Consider the following 17,343-nt stretch of genomic DNA (forward strand, 5'->3'; position numbering starts at 1 on the left):
GAAGACGAAGAAATTATCGGGAATTCCCAGGTTTGTTGTGGGAATTTGTTGTTTTGTTTGCGAGATGAATTTGGGAGGGAACACTCGGAGGTCGTGGTCGCAACTGAACTCGGCCGCATTTCCGTCCAAACGTCGCGAGGGAAACGAGAGCCGACACGGAACTACCCAACGTGAATTCAAGAACAACCTGAGTGCCCAGAGCCGAGTCACTCTGTGACCCTCTCTCGCTTTCTTTTCGAATCGGTCGTGCTCGTGCTGCTCGGCGCGCGGCGTGGGGTGCCGTTGGAAGCGGGGAACAGACGGTTAAACCAATAAGCAATTCATTAAATATGGGTCCAAGGACGTGCCTGGTAGTGTTACCCAGAACGTGCTGACGGGAGCCACGGAACCAAGGTCGCGAGACCTTGGGAGCTTGGGCGAGCCGGGCCCACAAAACATTTCTTCCAGGCTCGAGCCAGGTTTGCTTTTTCCCGCTGGGTCTCGCGGGCCAAGCCAAGCATGGAAAGCAAAGCAACCTCACAGCACCTCAGGCAACAGAAACAGCTGCGTGCCCTTGGATTTGCGATCAATCACCATTCCGGAAGATTCGGGGCCACCTGACGAGGTATCATCGAGATGGGACGACCACAACCTTCCGACACCCCTACCCGGCCACAGTAACCCTGCAGCGGTCTGCACAGTGAGCTTCTGCTCTGTTGACAATCAATAACTCTGACCACACAGGTGACCACTTCAGGTACGAAATCGTTCGTTACCGTGGCACTTCGTACAGAATACATACATCTAGTCCTGCGTTCATTGAGGGTGCCCGCTCGGCTCTTCTTTCTCCCTTGATTTCTATTTTCACCGACACTCGCTCTGGGCTCGTTGTGACTCGGGTAACGCGTTGATCGTCAATTCAGCGTGACCTCTCCCCATCTTCAACGGCAGCGCCCAGAATAAGCAGGCCTATCAAGCCATTCGCTGGGTGGCATTCTCCTCCTGCATGACCCCGGGTCGCACGAGATGCCCGATGACACAGCCGACTTGAACCCGCAGGGCGCCACGGTCTAGGCCGCCTCTGGTCGATTGGCTTTCTCCAACGCCGTCTTCTCAAGCCACTGAGAGCCCCGAGACGGCTGATGTTCTCCAATAACTGCAGGCGACGAAGGACCCTCTCGAGCCCTCCATCGTTGCCCAAACAGCTGATTTCCCCCTCTATCTACATTGTCCCATGTCAATCCTTCATATACTGACTCGCATCGATTTCACAGCCCATGAAGTGACCTCATTCCTAGGATCAGCGATCGATGCTGCAGCCCTGGAGGCGATGATAACGCAAAGCCTAGATCCTCACAGGACGCACAACGGACACCGACCGACGGTTCATCCCTGCTGTCCACACACGCTCGCCCGTAGTGCCCGTCCACAATCCTATCCAAACCGCCCACGGCAATGTCAAGCTCCATGCTTGAACTTCAAAACCGGCGCTGGCATCCCGTTCTCCCAGCAGTTATAGGCCATGTTTTAGTCTAGCTGCTCTGACCAGCGCCTCGAAGCTACGGCTGTTCACAACCGAACGATCAGAGCTCTGGACACGCCTACCGAGACCTCGCCAAGTAAGGAGGAGGGGTGCATCGGAGGCCGGGGTAGTGGACGCTGCGGCCATCGCCCTCCACAGCACTTCATGAGTATTCCCGGGCTCACAAGCTGCATGCGCTAGGTGGGATTGCATGCGCGCTAGCTGCAGGTATGTGGCCCTCGGGGGTACAGGTAATGCTGCGCGGCAAACTCCTTAGTCTCTCAACTCGCATGAGGCTACTCTTCGGCTCATTGCCCCCGGATTTGCCACCATTGAGACGCGGGGGTAGGTGCTTCTCGGGGCCACATGCGACGCACGCAGGCATGGTGAGGGGTCTTCCAACGGCTTCATCCAGGTTCTTGATCTTGTCCGGGTTCTCGACCCATCGCTACCACAATCCACCAGTGTCGCAAGCACAACGATCCCATGCCCCGTCTACCCCGATACACCGGCACACCGGGTTGACAACCAACATTCCACGGCGTCGCCAAGAAGGCTCCCTCTCTACATACCGTCATCATCACCGGCTAGTCTGCTAACCATGGGTGGCCTAGCTCGTTTGTTGAAAGAGGGTCACAACCTCCCACAACCCAACACCACAACTCGAAGCTTGGCTCATTACGGCATGTTTCCCGACGACATGCATGTGAGACGTGCCACATCCACATGCTTCTCTCTGGCTCCCTCTCTGCCTCTTTCTCTCTCAAGCTGTTTATGGAAAGCATTCTGGGAGGGGTACAGCGTCAACAGGCCGCTTCACCTTGAACAGGGAGTTCCTACGATTTGGCAACAGGGCGGAAGTCACATCAAGCACTCGCTTGAGGCACCAACCAAGCTATGCTTTTCTAGTAACAAATGTTTGTCTGTCTCTTCAAACCATGTTAGAACTGGTAAGATGACATGTTTACGTCTCACTACAATGAATGCAAACAAGCTGAGTGTAGTCCCAATGCCGACACACCGGTCCCTCCTCAAACTTTAGCGTTGTCACGCGACTGGTTGAGCTTTCCAGAACAACTCCTCCTCCGGTAAGGCACACTAGCACATTTGACGGCCACGGTGGCGCGTCTCTCACGGCTCCCCGCCATTGCCGGGGGCCCATTGCCGGGACGCGATCGGTCAAGAGTGGCCGCTCCGATTCGACTACCCTTATGTGGGCCAGCGTTTCACCGCGATGAGTTCTGGGACCACTCACCACGCGATGCGTAAACGACGAAGAAGCCGCCTCCCCTGACCAAAAAAAGCCCAACTCTTAAAAGGAAACCTGGAAGTAAGAAATCAAGCAAAAGAAACAACGAAAGGACAACAAGGAAAAGAATACAAACCGATGAAAAAAGTAAGTAGCGTAAATACAGTCTATTTGGGCTTCCAGGTAATTCTTTTTTTCTATTTTTACAGTCGAGGTTGGTTGACATGTGCACTTGGAGTTCGGCTTTTGTTGCTCATGGTTGCCCATGGGGTGGCCGCCCCAGAGAATGAGCCGATCTCGATCGCCTGTGTGGCTTCCTGCGTCAATCCATGTAACCGTAACCCCGGAGGACTCATTGCCTTGGGAGACAACTCATTGACTCCAATTTGGAAGGTCCTCTTCATCGACCCAAGTGTGGCGTTGCCGGCATCCTCAAGAGTTCGTCAACAAATCTCGCGACGTTGCGAGCTGTCTCATGTTCCACACCCTCGCTGCATTTACCCAAGCCTTCTACCCGACTCAGCAACTTCGAAACCAAGTCGGAAATAGAACGGGGGGCTTCGTGGAAACGGGTCAGGCAAAATAGAAGCCCCCGTCCTGCTGTGTCACTCGACCACGGCGGAGGGACTCGATGACGGTGAGAGGGGATCATGCTTTCTTAGTCTCTATGCATACGCCCGCGAAGCTCAGCTCGAGGCATTGACAAATAGAAAAGGCGTTACGCAATGGCCGGGTTATGGGTGAGTGGACCATGCCGGGCGACAAGTTTGTCCCCGATAGGCCCAGCGGTTTCGAAACCACGCCTCGATCAAACGGCGGATCATCCTCCCTCGTGCTTCTGGATGAGCTGATCGGCACGCTGCTGCGATCTTCGGTCAAGTGCGCTGTGCAATTCTGATGGGGTGGCTCGGACGACGGAGGTCCTGTGGCCCTTCAACGAGAGAAGAGCTCACTGACTGAGTGCGGAGCTTCACAGATGACGTTGCTCTGTATATTCACTCACACGGAGAAGGGCAGCAGGCAGTACTTTACAGGAGGAGAGGGAATACCCACACCCACACACACACACACACAGGGTTTCGTCTTCCTCCCCAAACTTACCCCAACTTTGCCTTCCTTCACCCAAGCCGCCGCCTCCTCAGTCACCCTCCGTTCAAATCCAGTCGGGGAATACTCTCGGTGACGTGAATAGCTCGACCAAAGGGCACCGGCACAACGCCCGACTTGTTCTGTCTTTTGTGCTTAACGTCCGGGCGAGGCAACAAGCCGATGCCCGGCCAAGTATGCGTTCGACATGGGCTGGATGCGCTGCGCCCTCTCTCCGAAGAGCTTGACCTGCCCATACTGCCACTCAGGCTCCGACTGACTTGCCTTGTCTACGGCATCATCACAACTCTCTTACAAAAGCCCAGAGTTGCTATCTCCTAGTTAGGGTACGCCACCCGTCCTTGTTAGAGCCAAGTAGAAGTCGGTAGTCACCTACCGGCTTTTGCCACGTGCGGCAGGGCGTACGCTTTCTACAGTACAATTATCGCCTTGATTTCCGGATCGTTGGGGAATGCTTATGGGAATACCGGAGGCTGAATTCAAGCACATGCTTGGGGGATAGCCCGATTTGCAATTCCCCACCCCTATCTCCAGAGTGTTTGATATGCTGCATGCCACTGTGGTTCTAGGGACCGAGGGCGCTGTACTTGGAGAACACGTCCTCATTCAACCCACATTAGTAGAATTACCTACTACCCCAAGACACACTGGCTGGTATGTAGCCGGCAAAAAGGCTATCCAAGGCTTCTAATCATCCCCTACTACTGCTTTTCTATCAAGTCCCCCATCAACTTCATCATCCCAGCCCTAATAAGCGTTTCCGTCGCTTTGTGGTTTCTCTCCTGGGCGAGATCAAGTGGAATCCTCCCCCCGGCATCTTTAGCGAGGACCTCTGCCCCGTGGCCGAGCAAGAGCCCGACGCACGCAGCACGCCCTCGCTCCGCCGCAAGATGGAGCGGCGTCTTCTGGTTCCCGTCGCGCACGTTGACCGGGGCGCCGGCGGATAAGAGCGCACGGACAACGTCCTCGTATCCCCCCTCGGCAGCATAGTGCAGCGCCGTCCGCTGCTTCTCCAGGTACCGGCCGCGGATGTCGTACCCGGCCTCGATGAGCCGGACGGCCGTGCCACGGTTGCCGAGCTTGGCCTCCCGCGTGACCGCGTGCGGTTCCTTCTCGGCGCCGTACCGGAGGAGCAGGTCGGTAGAGGCTTGGTCGTCGTGGGACACGGCTATGATCAGTGCCTTGGAGACGCTGTCACGTCCGAGATTTCTCTCCAGCAGGATCTTCAGCACCTCGTGATGCCCCATAAACACCGCGCGGCAGAGGTGCAAACCGACATTCATAAGCGGGACGTTCCGGTCTAGGAGAAACGTGACGGCGTCCGTGTGGCCCGCCACGCAGGCTTCCCGCAGAGCATGGTTGCCGGCCCCGGACAGGGCCCGGGGCTCGTGAGCGAGAAGCATCTCCATCGTCTCGCAGTGGTTGTTGCTCGCCGCCGTAGCGAAGGCTTCGCCCTCGACATCCAACCCGCCGTGCTCCATCCTCAGCAGCAGAGCCACAAGCTCCGCGTCGCCCTGCCCGGCCGCCTTCACCAACGGCTTGAATTTGGGCTTGTCTTTGGGCTGGAGCAGGGAGGCCTTGAGCAGCGACGCCTCGGAATACGACCACATCTTGGAGATCAGGACGAGCCTGCGATCCAGGATGGCATAGATCAGGGGGGAGACCTTGGACCCCGAAAAGGAATACTTCTCCCGGTTGTCCAGGCTGTCGAGGCGTCGCGGCTCGTCGACATGCTCGTATTTGCACTCGATGAGAAAGTCGACCAGGTCATGCCACCCGTACAGGCAGGCCAGCCAGAAGGGGTTCGCCGGCTCCTCCGTCGCGTCCTTCAGCAGATTGAACTGCTTCTCATCACGGCCCGCTTCATATTTCTCCCGCTTCAATATGTCTTGCACAACCCGACACCACACCTCGAACTCACCCCCGACCCGAAAGCTGACGCCAACCGCCCCCTTACCCAAAAACTCCCTGATCGCCGCCGCCAGCGGGTCTCTGGTTCGCATCTCCCCGCTCTCGCAGGCGTGGTGCACCCAGAACCGGGCGGCGTAGCGGACGGCCTTGATCTCGCGAGAGAGGGCTGTGGAAGCGCTGTCCGGCGGTGGTCGAGGCTTGCTGATCTGCAGCGGGGGCGGCAGCGGCGGTGGCGGCGGTTGAGGTTGGGGCTGCGGGGCCTCGGCGGGGTTTGTCTCGTCCTTTGTGATGGTAGTCACGGTGGTGTTGGTATTGCCATCCGGCTCGGTTGCATCGTAAAGCGTGACGAATTGCACGTCATCGTGCTCCTCGTCTTGTTTCATGAGCTGGGGCCCCAGGGTCTTGATGTGGGTGTGTAGATGCCGGAGACAAGCGGTCGCGATGCAGCTGTTGCCATTGATGGGCAGGAATCGATCGACGCCGCGCTTGTAGACGCCCTCAAAGAATTCTCGCACAGACAAATGGGCAAACTCGAACGAGCCGTTCCTCGATGTGACGAGGTTGGAGCAGACGTCAATGACTTCGGCAGCACCAACGCCTGCTGCCACCGCCGTCGTCGTTTTTAGTTGCTGCATCGTAGAGGACGCGATACAGGCAAACACCTCAGCGGTCACGGTATCCTGCGCGAATATTAACCATCGGAAAGTGATATCTGCGAGGGCGGCGGCGTGATCGCCGGATTCGTGGATGGCTTGGTAGATTTCCCAGTACGACCCCTCTAGGGTGGGTGGCAATACGCCGAGGCGGGCTTCGATGTCGGCAGCGAGTTTGAGTGGGCGAAGGGATTGGATTTGGAGATCTACCCATCGGAACCTAGGTAAGGGGGTTAGACAAACTGGTAGCGTTGAGGTACCTATATGGATGTATGGTTAGGAAACTTACATGCCTCTGGCGCCCCTGAGCAGCGTCTCGCGGATTTCGGCCTCGAGATCCTTGGGTAGCCGGTTATGAAGCAGCCTGGCTGAGTTTAACCGGTCGTCGCTGTCGAACATCTGTTAGCCCCATGACAAGGACACATTAGCAGAGGCATAATCACTTACATAAAGGACGAGATATCACCAGCGTTGTCATCGGCGTCGATGTATATTTTTGGAGAGCTCTCAAAGTGGAGGGCAATATCATAGTTGTCTCGACTCGAAATAAACATCTTGAGGAGATTAGGGGACTTTTCCAACAGCCAACTGAGAATATCCAGCAGTTCCTGCCGGTCCTCCTGGTTGACTTCGTCCAAGGCGTCGAGGACTATGGTGGCTGCCGGGTACTCCTCCATCAGCTCCAAGAGAACTCTTCCACACTCGTCGGCGGTCCAAACTTGATCCTCAAAATCGCAGAGGCCGGAAACCGCATCTTCATACTGCGTAACCACCGGGGCTAGGATGGGCTGGTCCGAGGACACGCCGGCCAGTTGACGAACTAGACTGGCTAATATCTGATCGCCTCTGCCCCTCTGCGGTTCTGCGGGGTTTCGCATACAGTAAAAGTAGGCGATGTTGTCGTGGCCGCGTAGCTCGTCAATCACCAAAGACGTGAGCTTGGTCTTTCCACTTCCCGGTATGCCGTGGAGCAAGAGGACGGAAGAGGTACTGGACTGGCGCCAGGACTTGTACTCGGGCTTCCGGAGCAGCCATTGACCAGAGCCCTCTAAGCGGCCCTTCTTGGCGTGTTTTTGATGCATGCTATAAGGGATCGACGAGATGCTCCTGAGGATACGGGTGCGTGTTTCGCGCTCTAGGCCGTCTTGAATTTCAGCGAGCTGAATGCTGGCGCGGGAGATAGGTTGTTGGAGTTCTCGCAAGGCATCCCCAAGAGTCTCAAACAGGGCCGTAGCTGTAGAGTCCTGGCAACTCTCGATCCTGTCGAGGCTGGCCTGGGTCCGCTCCGACTTTTCCGCCTCCGCGAGTTGAGCAAGTAACCACGTCTCGGCTCGTGCCGACCGTATAGGCGCATATTTGGCTTCGAATATAGCAACGGGCGATACTACGCTCTTTACAAAGCGAAGTGCGGAGCCCTGGGCGTAGTAGCGAATGACTTCGGACAAATACAGTAGGATATTTGCGTACAGAGATATCAGCGCATTGTTGATCTGATCCGATGTATCGAGACTAGAAACGATGATGAGTACCTAAGGACTGGTGGTCCCTCAGCAAAGGGAATTACTAGGTAGGAAGCAGTATACCTCTTGGAATTAGGATTTGATAGGTATCGCAACTCGAAAATCGCGCAGGTTGCAAGCAGATTGGTGATGTTTTCGATAGAATCGAGAATCCATCCGAAGACCTCGACGTCGTTCACAGTCGCCTGCAGGATCAGGCGAATTGCCGTCCAGGGGAGGGCCGCTTGGCCAGGGTCATATTGGATAGCAATATCGCCGAATTTCTAGGAGAGGAATTAGCAAGGATTCCGAGTCGGGTGGCAGCAGGATCAATGGAACTTATGGCAGGGGACAAAGGTGATGCGTACTTACTACGACTTTGCTGACCCAAACCGATATCTTCTCGAGCACGTCTCGTAGTATTATCGAGCGACCTCGGACGACGACTCTCCATCGCTTTTTTATGCACTCATTCTTTTTTCGTCTCGTCGCTTCCAGGACGTCGGCCAGAACGTCTCGAGCACTTCGTTGTCCCGTTTTGGCGAAAGTGAATCTCTCACGATCCTCCTCGCTCAGAGTCCCCAAAGCAGCGACCCATTTGTCGTTGGTGAGCACCGGCGTTGGTTGCGGCCGGTCGGCTTCGGTTGTCTTCTCACTCATTATTTCTGTGTTCTGTGTTCCGAGGAGGCATGGTATTACCTAGCCCTCGAGGATGAATACCTAGGTACCTACCAAGGACTTGAACTGATGCCCAAAGTCGCTAACAATAAATAGCAGACGTGCATGGCGCGCGTTGAAATCCCCAGGACCTCTCAACCCCGCAATGAGGGGCCCATAGGTATTGGATGCATAATCCTCACATTCCCCTTGGCATCGTCCTCTCGGGCTTGCAGGCTCTCACCTCAAACATCTCATCTGTTTCCACTCAAGTCGTCAATTTCCTTGGTACTGGCCATTCCTCAAAAGCACGTGTCACTGGTGTTGTTCAGTCGAGATGCCCCGGATCCCGCCTCAACAAGCCCGGCGGCACTGACAATGTAGGGACTAATTATTTGGTGTAATGAAACCGGGCACGGATAGGGCGAATAGAAGAGGGAAGGAGGTAACTCGATCCTTCATACATGCCGATCACTCATCCGCAGGGAGGATCTCGAAGATGATTGGGATTTTGTTCTTAAAATTGCTCCCGTTGCTTTTATTAACGATGCGGCGTCTGAGTAAGCACCAGCGAAACCGAACGGCGCCCATGCCGAGCAGCCGGTGGAAGTGAGGGGAGAGTAACTACCTAGGTAACTAATGACAGGTTCATAGAACATCTTAATAGTTCAGGAAGAAATACATTGAATGCAGTAAAGTTGGTCTCACATTTGTGGATATGGAGTTGTGGTGAGATTTGGTGGTGAGTGGTTGGTGACTTCCAGGTTGACACTGACCTGGGAGCCCCTGAAGAGATAAAAGGAACCATCGTGGCTCGTGCATCCAATCCTTTTTCCCAAACCTGGGTTCCGCGAGTGGGCTGCGCGCCCCAGACAACACCCATTTAGTGGCTCAGCCCCTGCATGGCTGTCAGACTAGTAGAGGCTTGTACTTAAGCTCTTTGACGCGGAACCTTATTTTCTGCCTTCTCCTCGCCTTGTCACAATTAACCATACATATACGCAAAGCTTGACGCGCAGTGCCAGTCTGCGAAACATCCGGGGCCCCGGGTCAGTGGACACCGCCAAAGCACCCCATCACCACCCAAGCTCGGCGGGGTAGTGATGGACTCCCTCTACCTAAATATAACATCCATACCTGACCTACCCGTCGTCTCCACTCCCTTTGAGATTCTAAAAGTTATCGATTTCTACTCGGCCAGTTGGTAACTCAAATATTGGCCCCTCCTCGACTCCCGTCTTGCAACAATTACACACACAAGGAGAATCTTCAGACACGGCTCAATCCGCAACGGTTTCATAACTTCCCAACCGCCGGTTCACCCGACTTTTATGCTCGAGCCACGCCCTGTCCCGCGCCAAGCCCGTCACTCCCCTAACGAGCATGAGCTGACACCTCGTCGAGTTCTTGCTGCAACCACCCCATCCGTTCACATTTGTCCGCCTTCAACACCATTACCGCATTTGCATCAAAGGACATCCCAGGGAAAATCATTAGGTACATGAGGTATGTCCGGAGTAAGTCTGTACGACGGCCGCGCGCATCCCCTTCCGAATCAATGGAGGCTGTTAAAAGGAGATGGGCCCCGCTTGTCTTGGGCTTGCCATGGACTCATGGACCCATGATTTTCACAACCCGCTCGCTACACATTCACAACGTTACCTTCGAGTCTCGAGATACCTACGTATTGTCAGGATGACCGCTAACATGGGCCCTGTAGCCACTGCGGCTTACCCTTCGCCAACTAGCTTCTCATCCCCTACGCAGAGGAGGCCATCTGTCCCGTCGCTCTACGACTGGACAGCCATGGCATCCCTCTCGCCGAGCCAGCCTTCTCAGCGAGGTTTTGGTGGCGGGCCCACCGGCCAGGACAAAACTCCCTTGTCGACGCTGAACCTTGATTTCCTCAAATCTGTAAATGAGAAGAGGACAACAAGGGACGGGCAACCACAAAAACGTCGAGGTCCAAAACCAGATAGCAAGCCGGCCCTAACGAGGCGGCAGGAGCTCAATCGGCAAGCTCAGAGGTGAATAGAACTCGGCTAGCAATTAGACACCATTTTAGGCTTTCAGCTAACCCCCGGCAGAACCCACCGCGAGCGCAAAGAGCTCTACATCAAAGCCCTCGAGGACGAGGTGCTGCGGCTGAAGGAGATCTTCAGCCACATCTCGCACGATAAGGCGCGCCTCGCAGACGAGAACCGGCAGCTCAAAGCCCTGCTGGCCCAGAATGGCATTGGCGGATCACTGCCCAGCGGCAGCGTGCTAGACGACTCGGCAAGCAACCCGAGCGTCGGCTACTCGCCGAGCGCGAGCATGGGGGCCAGCTACGTCCCGGGATCTAGCAATACGAGCGCCTTCACGCCGCCACCTCTTTCGGTAGGTAGTGGTGGTCGGGGCGGGGGGATATCGCCGAATAGCGCGACCTACCCCCACAACCACAGCCACCACCGTCACCAACTCTCCGGGCAAGGGAGTCTGGGCACCCCGGCGGGGACCGGGAGCCAGCCGAACCAGCTCCCTAACATAGATTACGAGCAGGCCGGTGTCGACTTTGTGTTGACGTAAGTAGCAAACGGGAATCTCCTCCACCCAGACCGTGACTTCGACAGAAAGAAACCAAAGAAGCTAACCCAACCCCCCACCATAGCCTCGAAAACCCCTGCATGAACCACCTGCCCTGGATGCTCGAGCGGGCCGCCACAGCCGGCATCCGCGAGCCGTGCGGCCATGCCCTCATGGCGTCCTGCCCGCCGGAGCCCTTCTCGGAGCTCTCGCCCGACATCCCCTTCGGCCAGGCCCAACCCCAAGCCCAGGCCCACACCCATAACCACAACCACCCCACCCCGGGAAACGAAAACACCGGGCCAACGGGCACGTGGACGCTCAACAAGGGCGACCTGACCACCCTGCTCGACCTCAGCAAGCGGCTGAACCTCGACGGCGAGATCACGCCCGTCATGGCCTGGGGCATGGTGCTGGCGCACCCGCGCCTGGCCGAGCTGCGCCCGGAGGACTTTGCGCGCCTGGCTGAGGAGCTGGGCGGGAAGGTCAGGTGCTATGGGTTTGGCGCCGTCATGGAGGAGTTTGAGGTTAGGGATGCGCTGGAGAATGTGTTTTCGATGAGGCCGGATTTTGGGGGTTATTGATTTGGGAGGGTTGGTCTTTTTTTTTTTTTTTTTTTTTTTTTTTTTTTTTGGTCTGCTTCTTGGGTATGGGATGGTACCTATTTATGGGCTGGTTGGGGGGTTTGTTTGTCTTTCTATCTCGTCTTGTCTGTCTTTTATACGACCGAAGTGGTCATGGCAATTGGTTCAAGCTATCCAATAGTTAATGGTCAGCGTGTCACTATCCGCACTGTGCCTTCTAAAACGAGGGGACCTGAGCCTGTGACGGAAACTGCCCCACACCACACAACCCCACCAAAGAGAATTTCGACCTCGAAAATAAAAGGAACCTGGGAAACTTTGTCCCGTCCCGCAACACCACAGACTACCGTATCAACACCCTTGTCGATCCCGCGGCAAGAGGCATCCATTCTGAACCACCGCCCTCCATATCACACGTCTCCGTCCAATTTTTCACCGGCCGACAGAGATACCAACCATGGCGGAATATACGGCGGGCACGTCGCCCCTCGTCGACTTGATCAATTCGCTGCCCGATTCCGACGCCGCATGGGGGCCCACCATCACCACCGAGACCACCCTCAATGGCGTCCCCTACGCCCCCTTCTCCAAGAGCGACAAGCTAGGCCGCATGGCCGACTGGACCGACGCCAAGGATGGCAGGGACGGCCGTGGCAGGCAACAATACAACAGGAATTACCGTGGTGCGTTATCGCAAGGAGGGGTTATCTTAGTTTTGTGATGCCGAGCTAACGGTTATTGTTTTCCCAGACCAGCAAGTCTACGGTGCCGGCTCTGCCTCTCTCTTTGCGCCCCCCGTGGCCGAGGACGAGGCCTCTTTCTCCGTCGTCTCGAACGTTCGCGACACCGGCAAGACCCGCTTCGGGCGGGGCGCCATCTTCACCCGCGGTCGGGGCCAGCGCGGCCGCGGCGGCCAGGACACCAGGGGCGGTGGTCGCCAGCAGTTCCAGCGCGGCGGGCGCGGCGGCCAGCAATACGGCGGCGGCGGCTATAGCGACCGTGGCGGGCGGGGTGGCGGCGCTCGCGGGCGTCGCTTTGGCTGGAAGGATTACGATAAGCCGCAGCGCAACCGCGACGCCTCGGTCAATATCAGGGCCGACTGGAAGCTCATTGAGGAGATCGACTACAACCGCCTCAGCAAGCTCAACCTGGACACCGACGAGGGTGAGGATGTTGATAGCTACGGCTTCCTATACTACTACGACCGGTCGTACGACAAGCCGCCCGTCAAGAGCGCCGAGCGCAAGCTGGCTGTTATGGACCGCGCCGTGTACAACGTGACGACCTCGTCGGATCCCATCATCCAGGAGCTCGCCGAGAAGGACGAGGCCACCATCTTCGCCACCGACAGCATCCTGTCCATGCTCATGTGCGCCCCGCGGTCCATGTACCCCTGGGACATCGTCATCGTCCGTCAGGGCAACAAGGTGTTCCTCGACAAGCGCGACAACGCCGCGCTCGACATGGTCACCGTCAACGAGAACGCTGCTGACGCGCCTCTCGAGGCGTCCGAGGGCTCTAAGGATGTCATCAACCAGCCTGGCGCGCTCGCCGAGGAGGCTACTTACATCAACCACAACTTCGTCAACCAGGTTGTGCTCGAGAGCTCGAACCAAAAGGTCGACATGGCGAACGAGAACCCCTTCTACAGCGCCTCCGAGGAGACGGAGCCGCCCGCTTCCAAGGCCTACAAGTACAGGCGGTTCGACCTTTCTACCAGCGAGGAGAGCCCCACGTACCTGGTTGTCCGCACGGAGCTGGACGCCGTCCAGAAGAACCCGACCAGCGGCGAGGACCAGTTCGTCACGGTCCACGCGCTCAACGAGTTCGACAGCAAGGCCCAGGGCAGCGGAGGCGCGCTCGACTGGCGCACCAAGCTGGTGTCGCAACGCGGTGCCGTTGTTGCCACCGAGATGAAGAACAACAGCTGCAAGCTGGCGCGCTGGACCGTGCAGAGTATCCTGGCCAAGGCCGATGTCATGAAGCTTGGGTGAGTTCATTCCGCAACAAATCATGAAATGATAGCCTACTAACAAAGTCTAGCTTCGTCTCCCGTGTGACGCCCAAGGTGAACGACAAGCACGTGATTCTCGGCTGCATCGGCTGGAAGCCCAAGGACTTTGCGAACCAGATGAACCTGCAGCTGTCCAACGGCTGGGGTATCGTGCGCACCATCGCCGACATGTGCCTGCAGCGCGAGGAGGGCAAGTACGTGCTCGTCAAGGACCCCAACAAGAACATCCTGCGCCTGTACGAGGTCCCCACCGACGGGATGGATGATGACGACGAGGGGCCGGAGCCCGAGGTGGCGGTCGATGCGGCGGGCTAAACTCCGGAAAACTAAGGTATTGTTGATGGGATCTATTTGGCTGGGTGGAAACAAAAGCGAAATAGACTGCGAGCCGGTCGATGGGTTAGTTAGCCTGTACATCTTAGACGCCATCAGCCGGGGTTCAATCAAATGGAACCTTGAATCACTCCTACCATATTGTCTATGTCGCTTTTAGCATCATCATGGTGCCTTTGCCGTTAACTACCGACTGAACCCCTTTCTTGAGTGAATGTAATTAAGTGCACGTGACAGCGCGAAGCCCAGTGGCGTCTCAAACCCCCACCTTTTCCGTCCAAACCGCGTTTCCCATTTCGACATGCCCACTTCCAAGCTCTTGAAACGCTTTTGTGCCTGTCGCAACACCCACCTCTGCCATCCACCCCACCAGTTTCCCCCTGTGCAAACGATCCAGCGAACGAGGTCACAAACGTCGAGAAAATGGCGCCGTCCGCGAAATCAAAGCTCTCCCAAACCCGACTAAAAACTCCACAAAAGCCTGCTTCTTCAAGAAGCACAGGGCCGTTGTCATTACCTTCTGCGACAAAGGCGGCGAAGTTGAAAGCGAAATCGAAGCCCAATCAGAGTATTCTGAGCTTCTTTAAGAAGGCGCCGGCGCAGGAAGAGGGGCTTTTTATCGGTGGAGGAGAGGAGGGGGTAGTAGAGGAGAGGGTGCAAAAGGAGGTGCAGGAGACGGAGGAAGTAAAAGAGGAGGAAAATGGGGGTGATGATCTATACGAGGCGAACCCGTCTCATGCGGATTGCGAAGTGGACGGTAAGGGGGACGACGATGTGAGGTACAATGAGGTCAAGGCGCCTGTCAAGAGGCGGCGGTTGAGTCCTGCCTCGGAGGGAGGGTCCCGAACGGAATCGCCAGCATACGTCAAGGGAACGCGCCCAATAGCGAACTCGAAATCGGGCCCGACGGTCGCGCCGAAAAGGAAGGCGGGCAATCCGTTCCTGGACGATTCTTCCGACGAAGCGGACGGTGACGACGACGACAAGGAGAACGAGCCGGTTTCGGCGATACCAAGGGTGAGATCGCCACAGCCTGTGTTTGATGATTCCAATGGGGGAGACCGAGACACTGGACCGGCGAAGCTTACCAACGAGACGACCATTTCCAGGATGCCACCACTTTTGAGGCAGCAGACCTCGGGCGCGGATCTAGGGGATGACGATGACCAGGCCGGCGAAGCGGAGAATGGCGATCCAGATCACGGCGATGCCGACCCATTCGCGGACGAGGAGTTCACCGGCGAAGAACTTCGGGCGATGCGATACATGGAAGAGCAGGCACGGCTAGAAGCGGAGGAGGGAGGTGAAGAATACGAAGTGAACGATTTCACTGACGACGGGACGATGACGGAGTCCTGTCCAGTCTGCAACGGCAGTCTCGCGGGCGCGACGCCAGATCAGGCGACTGCGCATGTCAATTCCTGTCTGGACGGTAACCCAACCCCCTTGCCGAAGCCGACCGGGGAAATTGTCGAGACGGAGGGTGCGACCGTGGGTAAGCGGTTTGCTAAAGCTGCTGTTGCGCGGCCGGGGCAAGCGAATCCTATTAGCCTGGGGGCCGAGACTAGGGAGATGCCGTCAAACTCGGCGTTTACGAAGCTCATGTCCAGTCACGCCGAGGATGCTGCTTGGTCGACGGCTGCCGCGGCGGAGACTGCTGCTAGGGGAATGCCCGCGTACAAGCGGACTTGCCCGTTTTACAAGATCATGCCTGGCTTTTCTATCTGCGTGGATGCTTTTCGTTATGGCGCCGTGGAAGGCTGCCAAGCGTATTTCCTGAGCCACTTCCACAGCGATCATTACATTGGCTTAACCGCCAACTGGACGCATGGCCCGATCTACTGCAGCAAAGTCACCGGGTCGCTTGTCAAGTCGCAGCTCAAGACGGCGGCCAAGTACGTCGTTGAATTAGAGTTTGAGGAGACAGTGCCGGTCCCGGACACCAACGGAGTCACGGTCACCATGATTCCGGCAAACCACTGCCCTGGGAGTTCACTCTTCCTCTTCGAGAAAACAACTGGTGGAAGAACGCAACGAGTCCTCCATTGTGGAGATTTCCGGGCATGCCCTGCACATATCGAACACCCGAAGCTGCGGCCCGAGACGGTTGATGCCATATCCGGTCGGACAAAGCAGCAGAAGATAGACGTGTGCTATCTCGACACCACATACCTTAACCCGCGCTACTCCTTCCCCCCGCAAAACGACGTGATAAACGCCTGCGCCGAGCTCTGCTCCCTCCTCAACAAAAGCCTCCTCGCCAACGACGACCGCGAGTGGGAAACCCTCCTGCGTCGGCAACGAGGCGGCGCCTCTGCCAACAATAAAGATGTCAGCAAGTTCTTCACTGCCACCTCCTCCACATCCACCAAGCCTTCCCCTCCCCCACCAAACAACGCCTTTGCGGCCCTCAACGGCCGCCGCCACAACCCCAACCGCCTCCTTGTAGTCTGCGGCACCTACAGCATCGGCAAAGAACGCATCTGCGTCGCCATCGCGCAGGCCCTTCAAACAAAGATCTTCGCCACGCCCGCCAAGATCCGCATGTGCAAGCAGCTCGACGACCCAGAGCTCACCTCGCTCCTCACCTCCAACCCAACCGAAGCCCAAGTCCACATGCAGATGCTCATGGAGCTCCGCGCCGAGACGCTAGCCGAGTATCTCGAGGGCTACAAAGCGCGCGGCGAGTTCGGCCGCATCATCGGCTTCCGCCCATCCGGCTGGAACTACCGACCCCCACCCCCCTCCTCCACCACCAGCAGCAGCACCACCACCACCACCACCAGCATAAACGCCAACCTCCCCCCGGGCTCCCTGCCCACCGCGCAACTCCTGCACGGGCCCGGTTGGCGGACCCGCTTCGCGGCGCGCGACCTGGTCCCGCAGCGCGGCGGCACCGCCGAGGCGCTGTGCTTCGGCGCGCCCTACAGCGAGCACAGCAGCTTCCGCGAGCTGGCGCTGTTCGTCATGGCCCTGCGCGTCGAGCGCGTCGTGCCGACGGTCAATGTCGGGAGCGAGGCGAGTCGGAGGCGCATGAGGGGGTGGATTGAAAGGTGGGTGGGGGAGAGGCGGAGGGGGGGGTTGGTTAGGGTTTTGGATGGGGGGGAGGGGGGTGAGGGTGGGAAGGGAGGTGAGGGTGGGAAGGGGGCGTTGTGGGAGGGGAAGGATGGGCGCGGTGGGGGGGCTTATTGGTAGGTGAAGTTGTGGACGGCGTAAAAGGGAGCGGCTCGTCTGTCATGTATGCTAGTGCTGTCGGGAACACCAATTGTT

At 57.2% G+C, this 17,343-nt stretch overlaps 5 protein-coding genes across 5 annotated transcripts; 4 read left to right on the forward strand and 1 right to left on the reverse strand.

The window, feature by feature from the left end:
- The first annotated feature begins 2,715 nt into the window (after positions 1-2,715).
- Positions 2,716-3,512, forward strand: B0H64DRAFT_83681 (uncharacterized protein). The gene has a single exon (XM_062808849.1). The coding sequence runs from the start codon at positions 2,889-2,891 to the stop codon at positions 3,297-3,299; it is 411 nt and encodes a 136-aa protein (XP_062662348.1). The 5' UTR covers positions 2,716-2,888; the 3' UTR covers positions 3,300-3,512.
- Positions 3,513-4,245: 733 nt separating this feature from the next.
- Positions 4,246-8,679, reverse strand: B0H64DRAFT_83679 (uncharacterized protein). The gene is made up of 5 exons (XM_062808848.1): positions 8,293-8,679; positions 8,005-8,204; positions 6,869-7,930; positions 6,711-6,809; positions 4,246-6,641 (listed from the first exon to the last, which is right to left on the reverse strand). The coding sequence occupies exons 1-5, from the start codon at positions 8,578-8,580 to the stop codon at positions 4,559-4,561; spliced, it is 3,732 nt and encodes a 1,243-aa protein (XP_062662349.1). The 5' UTR covers positions 8,581-8,679; the 3' UTR covers positions 4,246-4,558.
- Position 8,680: 1 nt separating this feature from the next.
- B0H64DRAFT_83678 (uncharacterized protein) lies at positions 8,681-9,093 on the forward strand. Its single transcript, XM_062808847.1, has one exon. The coding sequence runs from the start codon at positions 8,766-8,768 to the stop codon at positions 8,979-8,981; it is 216 nt and encodes a 71-aa protein (XP_062662350.1). The 5' UTR covers positions 8,681-8,765; the 3' UTR covers positions 8,982-9,093.
- Positions 9,094-10,284: 1,191 nt separating this feature from the next.
- B0H64DRAFT_439273 (uncharacterized protein) lies at positions 10,285-11,726 on the forward strand (the record flags this gene model as incomplete). The annotated part of the gene is made up of 3 exons (XM_062806415.1): positions 10,285-10,604; positions 10,665-11,141; positions 11,228-11,726. 3 exons carry the CDS (start codon positions 10,285-10,287, stop codon positions 11,724-11,726), a joined length of 1,296 nt encoding a protein of 431 aa, XP_062662351.1.
- Positions 11,727-12,000: 274 nt separating this feature from the next.
- B0H64DRAFT_422535 (eukaryotic translation initiation factor 3-like protein) lies at positions 12,001-17,268 on the forward strand (the record flags this gene model as incomplete). Its single annotated transcript, XM_062805570.1, has 4 exons — positions 12,001-12,409; positions 12,477-13,716; positions 13,770-14,031; positions 14,494-17,268. The coding sequence occupies exons 1-4, from the start codon at positions 12,184-12,186 to the stop codon at positions 17,266-17,268; spliced, it is 4,503 nt and encodes a 1,500-aa protein (XP_062662352.1). The 5' UTR covers positions 12,001-12,183.
- Between the last annotated feature and the right edge of the window lie 75 nt (positions 17,269-17,343).

This window comes from Chaetomium fimeti (assembly GCF_033439085.1).
Source record: "Chaetomium fimeti strain CBS 168.71 chromosome Unknown B0H64scaffold_2, whole genome shotgun sequence".
Classification (NCBI taxonomy): Eukaryota; Fungi; Ascomycota; class Sordariomycetes; order Sordariales; family Chaetomiaceae; genus Chaetomium; species Chaetomium fimeti.